This window comes from Fringilla coelebs, assembly GCF_963513975.1.
Source record: "Fringilla coelebs genome assembly, chromosome: 10".
Lineage (NCBI taxonomy): Eukaryota > Metazoa > Chordata > Aves > Passeriformes > Fringillidae > Fringilla > Fringilla coelebs.
The window spans coordinates 16,730,807-16,745,201 of record NC_140036.1 but is presented as its reverse complement, the minus strand read 5'-3'; the positions used below and the strand labels follow the sequence as shown (position 1 = coordinate 16,745,201).

At 48.0% G+C, this 14,395-nt stretch overlaps 1 protein-coding gene across 2 annotated transcripts in view; it reads right to left on the bottom strand.

Moving 5' to 3' along the window:
• The window catches only part of DIS3L2 (DIS3 like 3'-5' exoribonuclease 2), a 180,281-nt gene that overhangs the window by 22,528 nt on the left and 143,358 nt on the right, over window positions 1-14,395 (bottom strand). For both annotated transcript variants that reach the window (XR_014616419.1, XM_084212427.1), the window contains exon 15: window positions 13,926-14,005. Coding sequence is in view for 1 of the 2 variants with exons in the window: in XM_084212427.1 (XP_084068553.1) it covers window positions 13,926-14,005 (80 nt within the window). In the remaining variant the exon portion in view is untranslated. The remainder of the gene's footprint in view (window positions 1-13,925; window positions 14,006-14,395) is intronic.

Sequence of the window (14,395 nt, the reverse complement as noted above, 5' to 3'; positions counted from 1 at the left end):
CTGGACACAACAGATACCAGCAGGTTCTGTGGATGCCTGTGGGAGCATGTCCTTCCACAGCAAGAGAGGCACCAACCCCATTTCAGCCTGGGCTTGCTCCATATCACACCAAGACAGATCCCATATGGAAAGGAAACAGTTCGGGAGCGAAGCATGGATGGGCTGAATGTCAAAGCATGGGAAATACAGCTCAGGGTACATGCAATCCAGGCACATTATACCCTCTCTGAAACTCACTCTCCCATTGTTATTTAACATCCTGCAAGTTTCAGCCAGAGACTCCCATCCGCGCCCCAAACTGGCCTGGGTATGGCTGGGAAGAAGAAAGGGAGCTTGAAATGAACTGTGGAAAGATTTAAGTGCTCTAACTGCTGCTTTCCAATACAATTTTCCACTTGGGGCAGGGGAAGGGAAGGAGGAAAGCCTGACAGTAGTTTAGAGCCAGTCACAATTGTGACAGGTTCTTCTTTTCCATTTCCAACCAGCTCACAGGCAGAAGGAGCACTTTAACTTCCATTAATTATCACAGCCTTATTCCAGCTCAGGGTTTCAGTGCAGCAGTGGCAAACTCCTAGGACCTGTGAGGAGCAGGTCCTGCCTCAAATGTGCTACAGTACTCAGTGCAGTAAAACTCTATAATTAATGGAACCAAGAGCTACTGCAACTCTTCCTAGAGTACCTCAGTTTGCAGCTAAGGGCATCTCCTGCAGGCAGCACCAGTTCTGTCAGAGAAGAGGATCACACAAACAACTTCTTGCACTCCAGACTCTGAGAACAGGTTAACAGCCATTTAACAGATGGATCTCTTGCACACCCAAGCTGTACACACAGAAAAAAAGGAGATTAACAGAGGAGTAGATTACTTCTGTCTCCTCCCTGGCTACCAGAGACTCCTGTTGTAACTCTACCACCACGTGAAGTTTATGGCATTTATCAGTACTGATCACTGGATACACAGCCTCAAAGTGTGCACGTGGTGTTTAGGGAGATGCAGGCAGCTCAAACACACAGCCCTCATGCAACTGGGGCAAAACTCTTAAGAAATATTGCTGTGTGGTTTCTCCCACTTTTTGGCTTCATTACAAACTATCAATGAACATTATATAAAATTAGCTGTAACTGAGATGTGCCTGTGCAGGGACTAAGATGCCCCAGCTCAGCATTTCAGCCCATGCTGCCCCTTATCCCCTCCTGCTCCTCTGCCAAAAGGCTGATCCACCCTCAGCTGGTCTCCCCTGCTGAGACCCAGTCTCTGCTTCTACCCACTCCCAGCACCTAGCTGCAGGTACCATCCCTTCATGCTCACTGATGACAAGATGTGCCATTCTCCCTTCCCCAGCTGATACCAGACATTCCCAGAACTGCCCTCTCTGACACTCATGGCTTGCAAACCACTCACAGGTATTTTTGTCACTGAGTAATGAAAGCAGGGAGATGATGCTGCTGCTGCTGCTGCTGCTGCTGCTGGATAAAGCCAGACCAGCTTCCCAGGGACCCCAAAGTCACCCCAGCAGATGCTGGTGAGCTGTCATGGCTCCGGGTGGAAAACGAGCCTAGCCACAAGCATTGTTTCCCTGCCCGCATCACCTGAAGAGCTGATGCCTCCAGCTGTGGCAAATCTACCAGTTTGGAGCAGGTGAGGGGCAAGCCTACATCTGCATGGACACATCCAAAAGGAGGAAGGAGGACTGACTATGAATTCAAATTCAGAGTGACTGGGATGTACTGCTGAGGTTCACACAGAAGCTCCACATTCAGCTCTGAGTCACACAGGAACCAGCCTGGGGAGCAATTACTGGTGCACAAAAGCTCTTGAGCTGCAACAAAAGAATGGCAAGGAGCTTCTCATCAAAACCCCTTGAAATCTTTATCTTGCCCACTTAGGCTTGGGAGGATACTTCCTTCTGCTAGGACAAGTGAAGCCTCAGCAGAGCATTTGGGATGCTGGAGAGGAAATGTCCAATGAAGTGAATGAGGGGTGAGCAGCAGCCACTGCAGCACAGCAGCAATGACAGCCATGACAACCTCACCCCATTCCCATGCCAGCACTTGGGACTACAGGAACTACACTCCATTAGGAACAAGCTGTTACCCTAATTCAGTCCTCCTGCCTCCTCTTTTAAAAGATTTTCCTGAAACTGTGTAGGACTTTGACTAAGCAAATGCACTTTGGCATCTGACTTCAGCCCTCTAGCTGCCAGTGCATCACCCCCTACAAGCCCAGCCTGGGCTACTGGAGCCACATGGCAAGAGGAAATCCCCAAACCACAGCCTGCTCCCAAATCAGGTCTGCAGCACCAAGGAGATCCCCACACTCCAATTCTCCTCCCTGCATCCTCACACACAGATGAGCCTTTTACTCTACAAACCTCACAGACTGCTCTAGGACTGAAAGGGAATTACACTACAGCAAGCACACGCCCAGTTGTTCATTTTGTATGTGCTGACAGTCTCATTTTGACTCTACTTTCTACGTTTAAGGTGTTAATGGGAACCTTGATGCATTTCAGAGGGAACGTGCACAGAGAGAAGACAGATGCATGAGGCTAAAACCTGGCTCCCAGATTTCATATCAAGTGCTGGATTTGTTTATATCCATATGATGCAATCTCCATAAAAGCAATCAACTATCACCAAAAGGAGATGTTTCAGTATCTGCACAGCCTTCACACACTAGGCATTAGGTTTGCTTTTATGATGCAGAATAATATAACAGATTTCTTCCACAAGTTCCCAAATGCTGTTATTAAGTGTTGCTTCTCTAATAAAATATGCTGCAACATACAGCAGTACATGACGTGGCATTTACACAAGCTTTTTCTCCATATAGGACTTGCTGGCTTTTAACAAATCTGTCTCTTCTATACACTACAGAAGCACAAGATGAGTAATTATGTTCTCTGCTTAATAATGTTTTTGCACTGGCCAATTTAACAGCTAATCTCCACAAACCTATGAGATAGTCCCCCAGCAGCTACATTTGCATGTTGCAATCAAGTCTTGCTATTAAATCATACTTTGCAACAATAGCTGAGCTGTCAAGGAAAAGCAGCAGCTCTCGGCTCTTGCACTGGCACCATGCAGGCAAAAGCCCTGGATAAACATGCACAAAGCCTCACTGCTCTGCCAGCTAGGAGAGCATCCCTTCGCACTTTTGGGAGCTTGGAAATGGCTGCATCCATGATGGATCTCAGGACAAGCATCCTTTGTCTCGCTCAGCTCTCTGGCCAGTCAGCTTGCAAGCTGTTGTCTCCAGGCCTGCCTGCTGCTCTCTGCAGTGATGCAAAGACAAACTGGTTTGGCTGTGGTGTGCTCTGTCACACTTCTCTGACTGCTTTTTATGGTGTCCTTAAAAACGGAGCATACTGTGTGCAACAGAGAGATCCCTTTGTGGGAAAGGTCCTGCCTTGGCTGTGTGGGCAGAACAGCTTGTGCAGCCATGCTGTGAACAGAGCACTGCACCCTTCAGGGGTAACCAGGCTCCTTGAAAATGCCCTGCCCAATTTTCCAGTTTCTTTGCTGTCCTTGTTGATCACAGTGCAGCAAGAAGATGTGGCTGAGAGGGCAGACCAGAATCAGTTCAGTTAAACGTCCCTGTTAGTGTCATCACAGTTTGGCTGAATAGCTGGTGTGACACACAGCATTAAACAGATATTTGATCTTCCTCCACTGGCTTCGACCAGGGACTGATCCCCTGCTCTGCACTTCCCATTTGCCCTTACAAAACTTCATCCCCAAAGAGACACACAAACTCCAGCTTAGCTCAGCACCATATTCCTGCTCCTGTACATTCACTGAAGCAACGTGTTCCTTCTCCTCTGCTTTCCCACAACCTCAGTTTTCTCTCAGTAAATATCTGAGTGACCTGAGTGCATCTGTCAAAGAACAGCAACAAGAGGCAATTCCTCTGAATTCCTGCAGCAAACATCACTGCTCTGGTCCAGGCTGTTACTGGTGCCAAAAACTCTTGCTCTGAACCAGATTCTCACTCTCTGCAAAATGCTGCAAATGTGCAATAAATAGCACAGTCCTTTTGAATCCTGCCTTTTGCAGTACCTGACCAGAGGCAGAGCTTCAACACAGCAACGTGGATCGGCCCCAGCCTGGCCACACTGACGACATCTTTCTGTCCTAATGACTCTTCCTAGGCATCAGCACAACATTTATTTCTACCTTGCCCTGTTCTTCCCATTTATCCACAAATCTGACATGGTCTCCTTCCTTTTAACATGGAAACACAGGGAAAGGAGGATTTCTTGCTGGAATTGGCTCACTCTGTGAAAGTAGAAAGATCAGTCTAGATTCAATCTGTCTCACTAATTGTGGGAGGCTGAAACTGACCTGGGGCTGGCCTGGCTGCGTGAGTGTGTGAGCACAGGCAGCCTGCTCCCAGCTTCTCCTGCTTTATGCTGCAAACAAATCACACTAGACTTCTTTGTGCATGGTGGACCCTGTCTACTCCTGTCACCTGCTCCCTTGTGCCCACAGTCACCAGGCAGTGCCTGTCTGTCAGCAAGACTGCAAATGAGCACAGAGCTTAGACAAAGCATGAACCACTCCTTAACAATGACTTATCCTCACCTCACTTTAGGTCCTATTTTACCACAAAGTCCTTCCCAGGAGTACTTCCAGAGGGGCTAAGCCAATGTAGTCTTCCTACAGTCAGGACAATTGCACGTGTAGCTGATCACTAAATTGATTATGTTGAGATGAGCCGGGTTTGCATCAACTCTTTTACTACATCAGACTGCTTAACCTGGACTGTCTCAGCAAAATGAGTTTATGCCAGAGATGCAACATGTACAAGAGCTGGGCCAGTGCTGGTTTTCACCATGGGGATGGTGTGATGAGCAGTCGAGATGTCGGTCTCTGCTCAGCTCAGTGGAGACAGAAAGAAATATCTGTGAGCAGCCCAGAGGCAGGCAAGAGCTCTGCTGTACAAGGCAGGAGTGAGCAGTGATCTGATCAGCCAGAGACGTACAGGAACAGTTCATCACTGCTGTGTTCAAGTGTCAAAATTACTGGAGGAGCTGAAGGGCACAAAGCAAGGAAAGCAGGAGGGGAAGTGAGGGATCCTGCATTGCTCAGCTCACCAGGTCAGTGCCCAGAGTAGTGTGGCCCTGCAGAAGCAGGAAAGCCAGACAAGACCTGAGCCAGGCTGAAACTCAGGCTGGGCTCTGCACCTGCCTGTACCAGCCAAACACCATGTGCAGGCTACGTGCCCACAGCAACAGAGCTGTGCAGAAACTGAGAGGTGAGGCGCAATGATAAAAGTTCACTTTTCTCTATTCCCTTCTTTCTGATGATGGCAAAGTGCTTTATAAATGCTAATAAAAAAGTCCTTAAGGATTCTTGCAGGATTCTTGTTCTTTTTTGCTCTACAGAGGGTGGTGGAGAAAAACAGACTACGTGACTCGCCAGAGACCATACAAGGAACAGCCTCTGAGTTGGGAGCTGACCATGGAGCTCCCACCACATGTGAGCTGGTGAGGGGTCCAGTGGGATCAACAGAGAGCAGAACATTCCCAGAGGCAGAAAAAGCTTGCAGAACATCTTGGCCAGTAATGAGGCTGCTCATTTAAGAGTGCTGCATTTCAGATGAGACAGGTGAAGGACACAAAATTTCAGATGTTCAAAGCTCATCTGAGGTATTTCAAACCAGCTTCCATTAAAATTAATGGAAACATTAATGCAAAGTACACTCAGATCCTCAAGCAGGTTCTTTCCAAGCAAGATCTTTCCATTAACTTGAAAGGAAGTTGTGCCCAAATCCTCTTACATCGCTGGGAACGTCTGAGACAGGCAAAGTCAGGTTACAAATCCATTGGGCTCCAGACTGAGTAATGCATGGCCAGTTGAAAGTGGTGAAAGTGCTAAGCTGTAAGAGGAACACCACTTGGGGTGACCTTGAGTGAGGAGCTGAGCACACAAAACATGCATGTGACTTGGAGTTCCTTTTTTCAATGGAGAAGAAGTAGTGAGGTGTGGAGAGAATGGAATCCATTGCCAGACTGATGTAGCTGCTCTGAACCGTGGAAAAAAAAACATTGAAAAAGCAGCAGGACCAAGAACAACGCACAGCAGTAGCTGGAAAAATAGAACTGGGACCTTAGCTGCTCAGGAGAGGGTAAGAAGAGATAGTTCCACACTCACCCTCTAATTTATGAGGACATAATTTCAATAAGGTCCATGGAATGCCCAACTCAGCAGAGTATATAGAGAGAGGAGTGATGTCAGTGCAAAATTGGTCTTTTACATTAACACAGAGCAATGTGTTAGGGATTTAAGACTGGGAGGATTATTTCACCAGCTGATGCCATGTGCCTGGAGGCATTCAGGTAGCTACTACTCTGTTAAAAAATACTTGCAGAATCTAAAACATATTCCAGAAGTGCATTTGTCCTTGAAAGAGAATTCCCCGTTCCTCTCTTGGCCCAATTTCCCAGTTAATCTCTCCTGCCTTTCAAATGCATGCTTTATTTCTAATCTGAAGCCTTCAGCTTTCAGCCAGTAGCTCTTTATTTGAGAGCAATCCCAGCTGGCTGACAATCCACGCGGTGACTCCAGCTCACACTGCCCATGCCCTGGGGAACCAAGGCACTCAGTGCTGCACAGACCACAGAGGTCCCGCCTGTGGCAAACCGAAACCCTGGCTCCCTCTAGGCAGACAGCACAGATCCAACAGCAGGATGTTGAGCAGGAATGGCAGGTTTATCCCAAGTATCCCTCATCACAGCCAGCTCCAAGTACTCAGGATTCCATTCATCACCTTTGGTCCTACCCCACTGTCCTTGCAAGCAACTCTCCATCCTTTGTAGCAAAGCACCTCCTGACAAAGCAAAAGAAGGCAGAACATCCTCTCACCCACTTGTAACATCCCAGGGTGGCCAGCAAAACCTGCTACTGGCAGAGAAGTCACTCTGCACTATGCCTATACATTTAATGACACAGAGACCAGGCCAAAACAAGGACTCTGTCTCCCTAATCGTTAAGAAAAGGACATGCCTAGAAATCCTACTGGGAGAGGGATAGCTAGGAGGTCTGGTGATTTTTCTAGCCAGATCCCAGCTCAGGAGAGTGCCTTCCTTGACACAAAATCAATTCTGCAACTTGGGTTCATGATGAAATTGAGAGGTGCCTCTTGTGGAGGGATGATTATTCATTCTTTCTCACGTCACATCTGTCCTCTCCCATGTTCATAAGGGCTAATCACAGACTCATCTAATTCAGGGCTGCTAAGAAACCCATATGCACAGGCTAGCAATTCAAGCCCAGATATAGCTCACTGCCTTGAGCATTAGTCAGACACGTACAGGCCAGGGAAATGGTGTCGAAATGCTGCTGAGGGCTTTCAAACATATTGTTAAACAAATGGATATGTAAACAGATCTCTGGGATGACACATGGAGACAGCATCTCTGACTCAATTACAACTGCAGCTGATGGTCTCACCTACCTGACTGCCACCAAATACCCAGACACCTAACACTGACACAAGGAGGTTTTACAGCTCCTTCCCAAGCAAACACTGAAACAGGTAAGATAACAAACTCCTTTGATTCAGTCTAGGGAGAGAAGAGAGGTCCCACACTCACTGGGATTTAGGAGCCCAATGCTTCCTACCTCTTGTGGGTGGGAGCACACACTGACTGCTCTGGAACCCTGCTGAGGATTTAAAGAGGGCTACTGGTCACTGTGGGATACTGTGTAAGTCACCAAAGAAAGCTTCAAACATTTGTTTGTAAGGGATAAGGTTATGTTCAAATCCTATCTGCCTGCTCAAGAAGAAGGCAGGTTTCCTTGATCACCTTTACCATTTGCATCCTCCTCATTGCACTGACACTTCAAGGATTTGGCAGTTACTATTTCTACAGCTCTGATGAACTGGAAAACTATTATTAAGCAGCAGGGTGGCAGGAGGAGACAAGTCTGTGTCAAGAAGAGCAGCTATGTAGTACCTGGGCAGAGCCTTTTGCAATAGTCCTTATATCCCAGCTAGGAATGGCCACAGGGGTCCCTCTGGAAGGAAAGAACAAGTCTCTGCTCCTCAAAGTCTTAAGTGACAAAGGCTGTTTTGCAGCTTATGTCCCGACAGCCTGTGGAGGTGCAAGACAGAAAACCGAGCTCATGCCTTAGGCAGGAAGGATTACATATCTTTCAAAGTTTGAAAGGTCAACCTCCAGACTTATTCTCCTGGACAATTTACCCTTCGCTGAACCAATGCCAAAACCAGGAGGATTGGTTTATCTCCATGTACAGTGACAGAATAATTCACCAGCCTTGCTGGCAAACTCCAATGCTCACCCTTTGGCAGGTGAAGGGAGTACTTGTATAAAGTTTAGTGACAACAGTGAAACAAAAACCAACACATGGTATCAAAAAAAAAAAAAATTCCGATGTGCTATCTTATCTTTTTTCTTTTTTTCCTGGTACTTCCAATGATTTAATTTTGTTCTGAAATCTAAACAAAGCATTTCACAAGTTTCAGGTGAATAACTGTTGCAAGAAAGTACCTGTCGAAGCCTGTGACATCAAGGGACATGGATTTTCCCCATGAAATTCCAGTCCACCAAACAAGACAAACAGGAGAAGATGCCACTTTCAGAGACTTCTCGAGCATTGCAGGTTGGAGTGGGGCAGACCATGATCACTAACAGGGAAATTAGATGTCACCAGGGGAGTTCCTTTATACCAGAAGCAGAGCTGATTCACTGGGATGTGTACCATGAAACAACCATGCAATAAGGCTGGTCAGGCACCCAGGGACTCTGTGAACTGTGCAGCAGCTCCTTGTGCAAACAACCCACTCTGCAAGCCTCAGTTTCTCAAAAGGAACAAAAACACGGTAAGCCTGCCAGCTCATTGCAGAACAGCCATGGTCCATGCTAAAGTCCAACACATGAGCTGTACACCTGGGAAGTATCTCTGAAAACAAATCAGCAGCTGTGTCAGCTGCTGTACATATTTTCTTCCTAGCACTGCCAGTCAATATCTATTCTAGCAAAAAAAAGAATAAACTCCAAACAATTCTGCTTTGCTCTTTTTCAGTAAAAACAAACCCTCCCAAACCTCGACCCAAACTCTGTTTACACCATAACTGCTGCAGTCCTGAATAGGAGCAACAAATGGAGTGAGCTAAAGTGTTAGTGACAAATAACCCATTCAAATGATTCCAGCATAATTATAGGTTGGCTCTCTTGATGTCACACTGGGTACATCACTGCAGATATTACATTCACCTTATGAAAAGATTGCACAGAGGAGCTCAGTTGGTAACCCAAACAGCATTATGTATCATGAGTCTGTCAGCATCAGGAGTGCATGCACCCTGGCATTTGAAGTCCTGGTGTTTCAAGTGATAATCCAATGTACCAGACATCACTGATCTCTATATAAAAGGGGGCACCACTTTTCCTTTCAACTGGAGCTGTTTTTCACTTCTCATTCTGAAGAGTTGTGTGGTGCTGCCCGCAAGTGGCTACACTGCACAGCAGCTCAATCTGCAGCACTCTGGGTCCCCAGAGAGAAAAAGTGATCAATACTCCAATGCTGCTTTTGTATGAGGTCTCTAAGTGCTTCCATGCAAGATGCTGCTCCTCTGGGTTTTGAAATTACTTTGAAGAGAACGTGAAAGCCCCCACTGCAAATTCATAATCCTGACACAAACTGCAGCTGCAGCACAGAATGAAAATGAAATTCATTGGTGAGCTGCAAGCTGGTCTACTGGCAAAGGTGGAATCTGGGACGTGGGGAAGGGACCTCAAAAACAGACCAAAACCTCGGCACTGAGGGAGCAGGAAAATCATATTAGAGAAGTACCAGCTGGGGACAAGAAAGTGTCATGTTTGACAGGGATTTACACCTCCCTGGTGGGTCTGGGATGGCAGAGACCCTGAGCACTGCATCATCTGAGAAAGGTGGCAGTAATCAGTGTTGGGAGGGAAGACAAAGGCATTTGAAGGATCAGACTTGCTGTGGGTAGATGGGCAGAGCCTAGAAGGTCTCCAGAGAAGCATCTGGATAGTGATGGTGAGTGCAGAGAACAGATTGCATTTTCTATTTCTTGGATACAGCCAAAAGACACTGGACATCTTGCAATTAATTTCTTCCAGGGGGATCTTGAATTGGCTTTGGCTCTTCCTGCACACAGGCTGGAAGAAGTCTTTCGTGCTGAGCTGTAACCTTTAGGACCTCATCCCTCCTGCTGCCTGCAGCCCACAGGAGCAGGGCCAGGCACGCCGGGCAGGCTGGCTTCAGAGCGGGCAGCTGGTGCTTCCTCAGCACGGCCCGCAACACATTCCTGGAGCAGGGCCTTGGTGAGTGCATGTTGTAAGATAGGATTCATGAGCCATGGTGGATGTGAATGAACTTGATGGTCTTTTACTGCCTGGCTGGGTTTTGCAATTGGATCCTGTGCAGGATCGGAGAAATCCAGCCTGTGTCAAGTGGCGGTGAAAGAAAGCCAGCCCCACTGTCAACACCTGACACGTGCCCTGTCAGCACCTGACAGGACATCTGGCAGGGCCATTCCCTCCTTGATGTCACTGCTCTAGGGCCATCTGAGGGTTGACAGTATGCTCCTGTTCCAAGTGTCACCCAGCACCCGTCACTGTCTGTCTCTGTGTCACAGCACAGTGCTCTCCTTGCAGGACAGCACCAGCCTGGGGCTCTGGCCACTACACTGACTGATCTCCATTAGGGAGAACTTCAGCAACATGGTTTAAAAACGAGAAAGCACACTGTTTGCGTCTGTCAGGTCAAGCCACCTCCTCTGGGGCCAGGAAGGACTGACAAGCTGGAAAGGACTGGATACCCAGGGGATGAAAATGCCTAGGTCTGAGCAGGAGGAAGAGGAGAAGTGATGTCCCCCGGTCTCACCCCTGTGACTGCAGGGGCAGTAACAGCCCCATTCCTCCATACAGCTCTGCCAGTGGGACTATCAAGTGCCACTGGATACCTATCTATTATAGCAGGGGTTGGAAGGGCAGGGCAAGCAGCCGGGCGCTCAGCACCTCTTTTGCTCTCAATCCAAGGCTTCCAAGGTTCTGCTGAGTCCAGTCCACCCAAAGTGCTTGGCAACCAGGGTGGAGTGGGTGAGTGCTGTGCCCATGAATGTTCCTGCAGACAGGCAAGCAACAGACAGCTGACCGGAGGAGGAACATTTCCTTGAAAGGGTTTTATCATTTTAAAGGGAACAAATTCCAATTGATTGCCCTTGTAAGAGCCTGCATGGTACTTGCACTTCTAGCCTAATCAATAGAAATTTTAATTGCTCTGGTAATTACACTTTCAGCAGTGCTGCAGTCCTTTGTTCTCAATGTGGGAGAGCAATATCCGCTGTTCTCCGGTGGCCCCATCTGGCTGCAGCTTGGAACAGCATTTGCCACTTGGAGGGGAAGGGACATTCCATCAGTGACCAGGGTGACACCAAGCCTTGACATGCAAAGCCTGGCTGGTGCAGATCTCTGGGGCACGGGGTGCACTCCCCAGGTCAGAATGGGTTTCTGCCAGCCAGAATCACCTCAGCTTCCTCCTGTTAAAGCTGCTGCTCAAGAGCTTCACACACCTGCACGCCTCCCATAAGTCTTTGCCTGGAACAGGTCCCAGGTCTGATGCTTTGCTGAGGGCACTGGGCTCTAGGGTGCACATTTCGAGTCCTTCCCATGCATGAGCTTGCAGTGTGTCACCAGTATTTCTTCTCTGGGCTGTAAATGGTTCCAAAATACAATGCAGACACCAAGATTACGTTGCTTTAGCTTCTGGCTACATCTTCAGGAGGTGGAAGAGCTGTTACCCCCTGAATCCTGATGGATGCTGTCAAATCCTGACTACACCTGGGAGAACACAGGCCCGACAAGTTACCCTAGAAAATTACTCTAAGGAAAAGCCATTGTGACAAGTGCCATGTTACCGTATGGACATCAGATTAACCCTGTGGCAGGCCCAGTGCTTGAGAAGAACAGTCTCTGCTTGGCTGAGCAGGAGCCACGTCTGGTGCTTCCCTGCACTATTCAAATTTAAAGTTCTTGTGCTTGGTTCCAGAACCAAGCACATGCTCAGCTCAAGGGTGTTTTACCTGCAGGAATGCGTCAGCCGTAGCACAGACCTTCACGCTTCAGCTCCCCAGCCAAGGACTGTCAGAAGCACTGGGCTGCACACAGGCTTTGGGGGGGTAAGCATGTGTGCAAACCTAGCAAGGCTCTCCCTGGCAAATAGGATCCTGCTCCCCTGAGGTTGGTCAAGCAAGCTATGAAATACAAAGTATGGGGGCCTGCATGAAGGTGTAATTGCAGTCTGGATCTGTCAGGCACACACAAAGTCTGAATTTACTTGCAATTGCACTCATCCTGCCCACAATGTATTTTTTCAAGCCATGATACTGTCTGGCATGGCCCAGGGTGGCTCAGCTCCCATGCCTGCCAGAATCACAGGACACAGCAATACATCTCTCAATCAACAGCTGTTAACGTGACACAGCTACTTTGTCACACACTGGGCCTCTCACAGCTAACAGCAAGGTTTCCAAAAAGAATTGCTACTGGCCTTAGCACTTAAACAAAACAGCTCTACTCATGTCCCTGGAGTTTCCTCAAACAATGGCAGAAAACACCCACTGGAGCCCAGGGAGAGGAGGGTCTGTGGCAGAAAAACCACAGCTGCTGATTTTTGAGATATACACCACACAATTAGAAACACTGGTCTATAAACATCCTCAACAAAGCTTAGCAGATCTGGGGGGTTTCTTTTCCTCGCTGTCCATTGTGTGCCACTGCCTTTAAAACCCTCAAAAACAGACGCTCCTCCCTTGTTGATTTTATGCTTTGGTGTTGAACTGCACGTTGCCCTGTGAGCTTGGCGGTGCTGGAGGCACCAGCTCTGTGCATACAGGGCTCTGGGCCTGGGATACTTGGGATGGAACCGGGTACCACGTGCTAATCACCCACCCACAGGCAGCAAGGAGCCTGCCACAAATGACCTCCCTTCTTGTTTAAATATTAAGATTTCTCAGCTAAGACACTGCTCTGTGCATTTGCAGATGTCCCTCTTCCTCGCTGGGACTGCTCCTGTTGGCCTTTCTGAGCAGATCTAATTACAGGCTGTTCTGTTCATTGACAATTTCATATACTCTCATTTTTTAGGTTAACTTGAATAACTGGCAAGAAGCAGAACTACATGGGTGGAGTAACAGGCCATGGATTTATGACATGCTGGTATTCAGGGCAAACACAGAAATATCCTGAACTCTGCTGCTGCTGTCAATTTGATAATGAGAATGTGATTTGAAATAAAAACATCTTGGGTGCCAATTCACTACAGCAGCTAGTAAAAATAGGCAGAATACCTAGAAATAGAGGACTCTGTGCTCCAAACACATCCAAAGCTGGAATATCATATAGTATCTTACAAAAACAGAGCACGTGGCTGCATTGGGGCTGTGGTCCCATAGGTACCTATGGTACATAGGCCCCTCAGTGAACCCCTGCATGACTTCAGCAGAGAGAACAGGGTGCTCTGTGGGCCTAGCTAAGCACAGGTGAGGGCTCTGCTTTCAAGTGCTCTGCAGCCTTTGGGTGCTTTCCCCCAGGCCATGCTCCCAGAGTCACCCCAACAGAAGAGAGTGTGAGTCACAAACACCCCTGGGTGAGCTCTGTCAGAGCCTGAGGTACCCAAGAGCAGGCCTTTTAGACAAATAAAAGCAGCTTTTAAAAGCTAGGGAGAAAAAAAAAAAAGGGCTGCAGGACCTCATGCATTTTAAAGAATCTGGCCTTAACAGGAGCTGTTCCCAGTTTCAGGTCAAGCCTGGGGTCTTTTTCAATCTACTTTGAAGTGGTACAAGCAGTTGTGATCCCCCTGCTGAGAGGCAGGACAGTCTCTTTCACTGCACCTTCCCGTGTTTGCTGCGTGTCATCTTCCACAGGACTTACCTGTTGCTGTCTCGGTACTGATAGATGTAACAGCCCTGAGGCATCCCACTCTCCTGGTCCAAGGTAAACGAGAGCTTCATCTGCACAGAGGAGAAGGGGTGTGGGACAATGAAAAGAGAGAGAGAGGAAAAAAAAAAACAGGCAACATTTTAGGCTCTTGGTAATTACAGTAACTTCAAGCAAGGCTTGTGGGAGAAAGCTTAACTCACCAAGGCTGACACGCAAACACCGTGGCCTGGAACATACTGTGGGGTTCCAAACCTCAGGGAAAAGTCACATGCATTGCAGAAACCTCTTGCTTTTTCCACCCTTTGTTACTATAAAGTGTTCGTGGTTCCTCTGAAATGCACGGGTTGTAACAGCTCGGTCCTCCAAACCCACCCACACACAGCAGCCCTCAGCAGAGCGGCTGCGGTTCCCCTCAGACACTACAGGAGCGAGTTTCTCCATCGGCAGCTGCAGTTCCCACG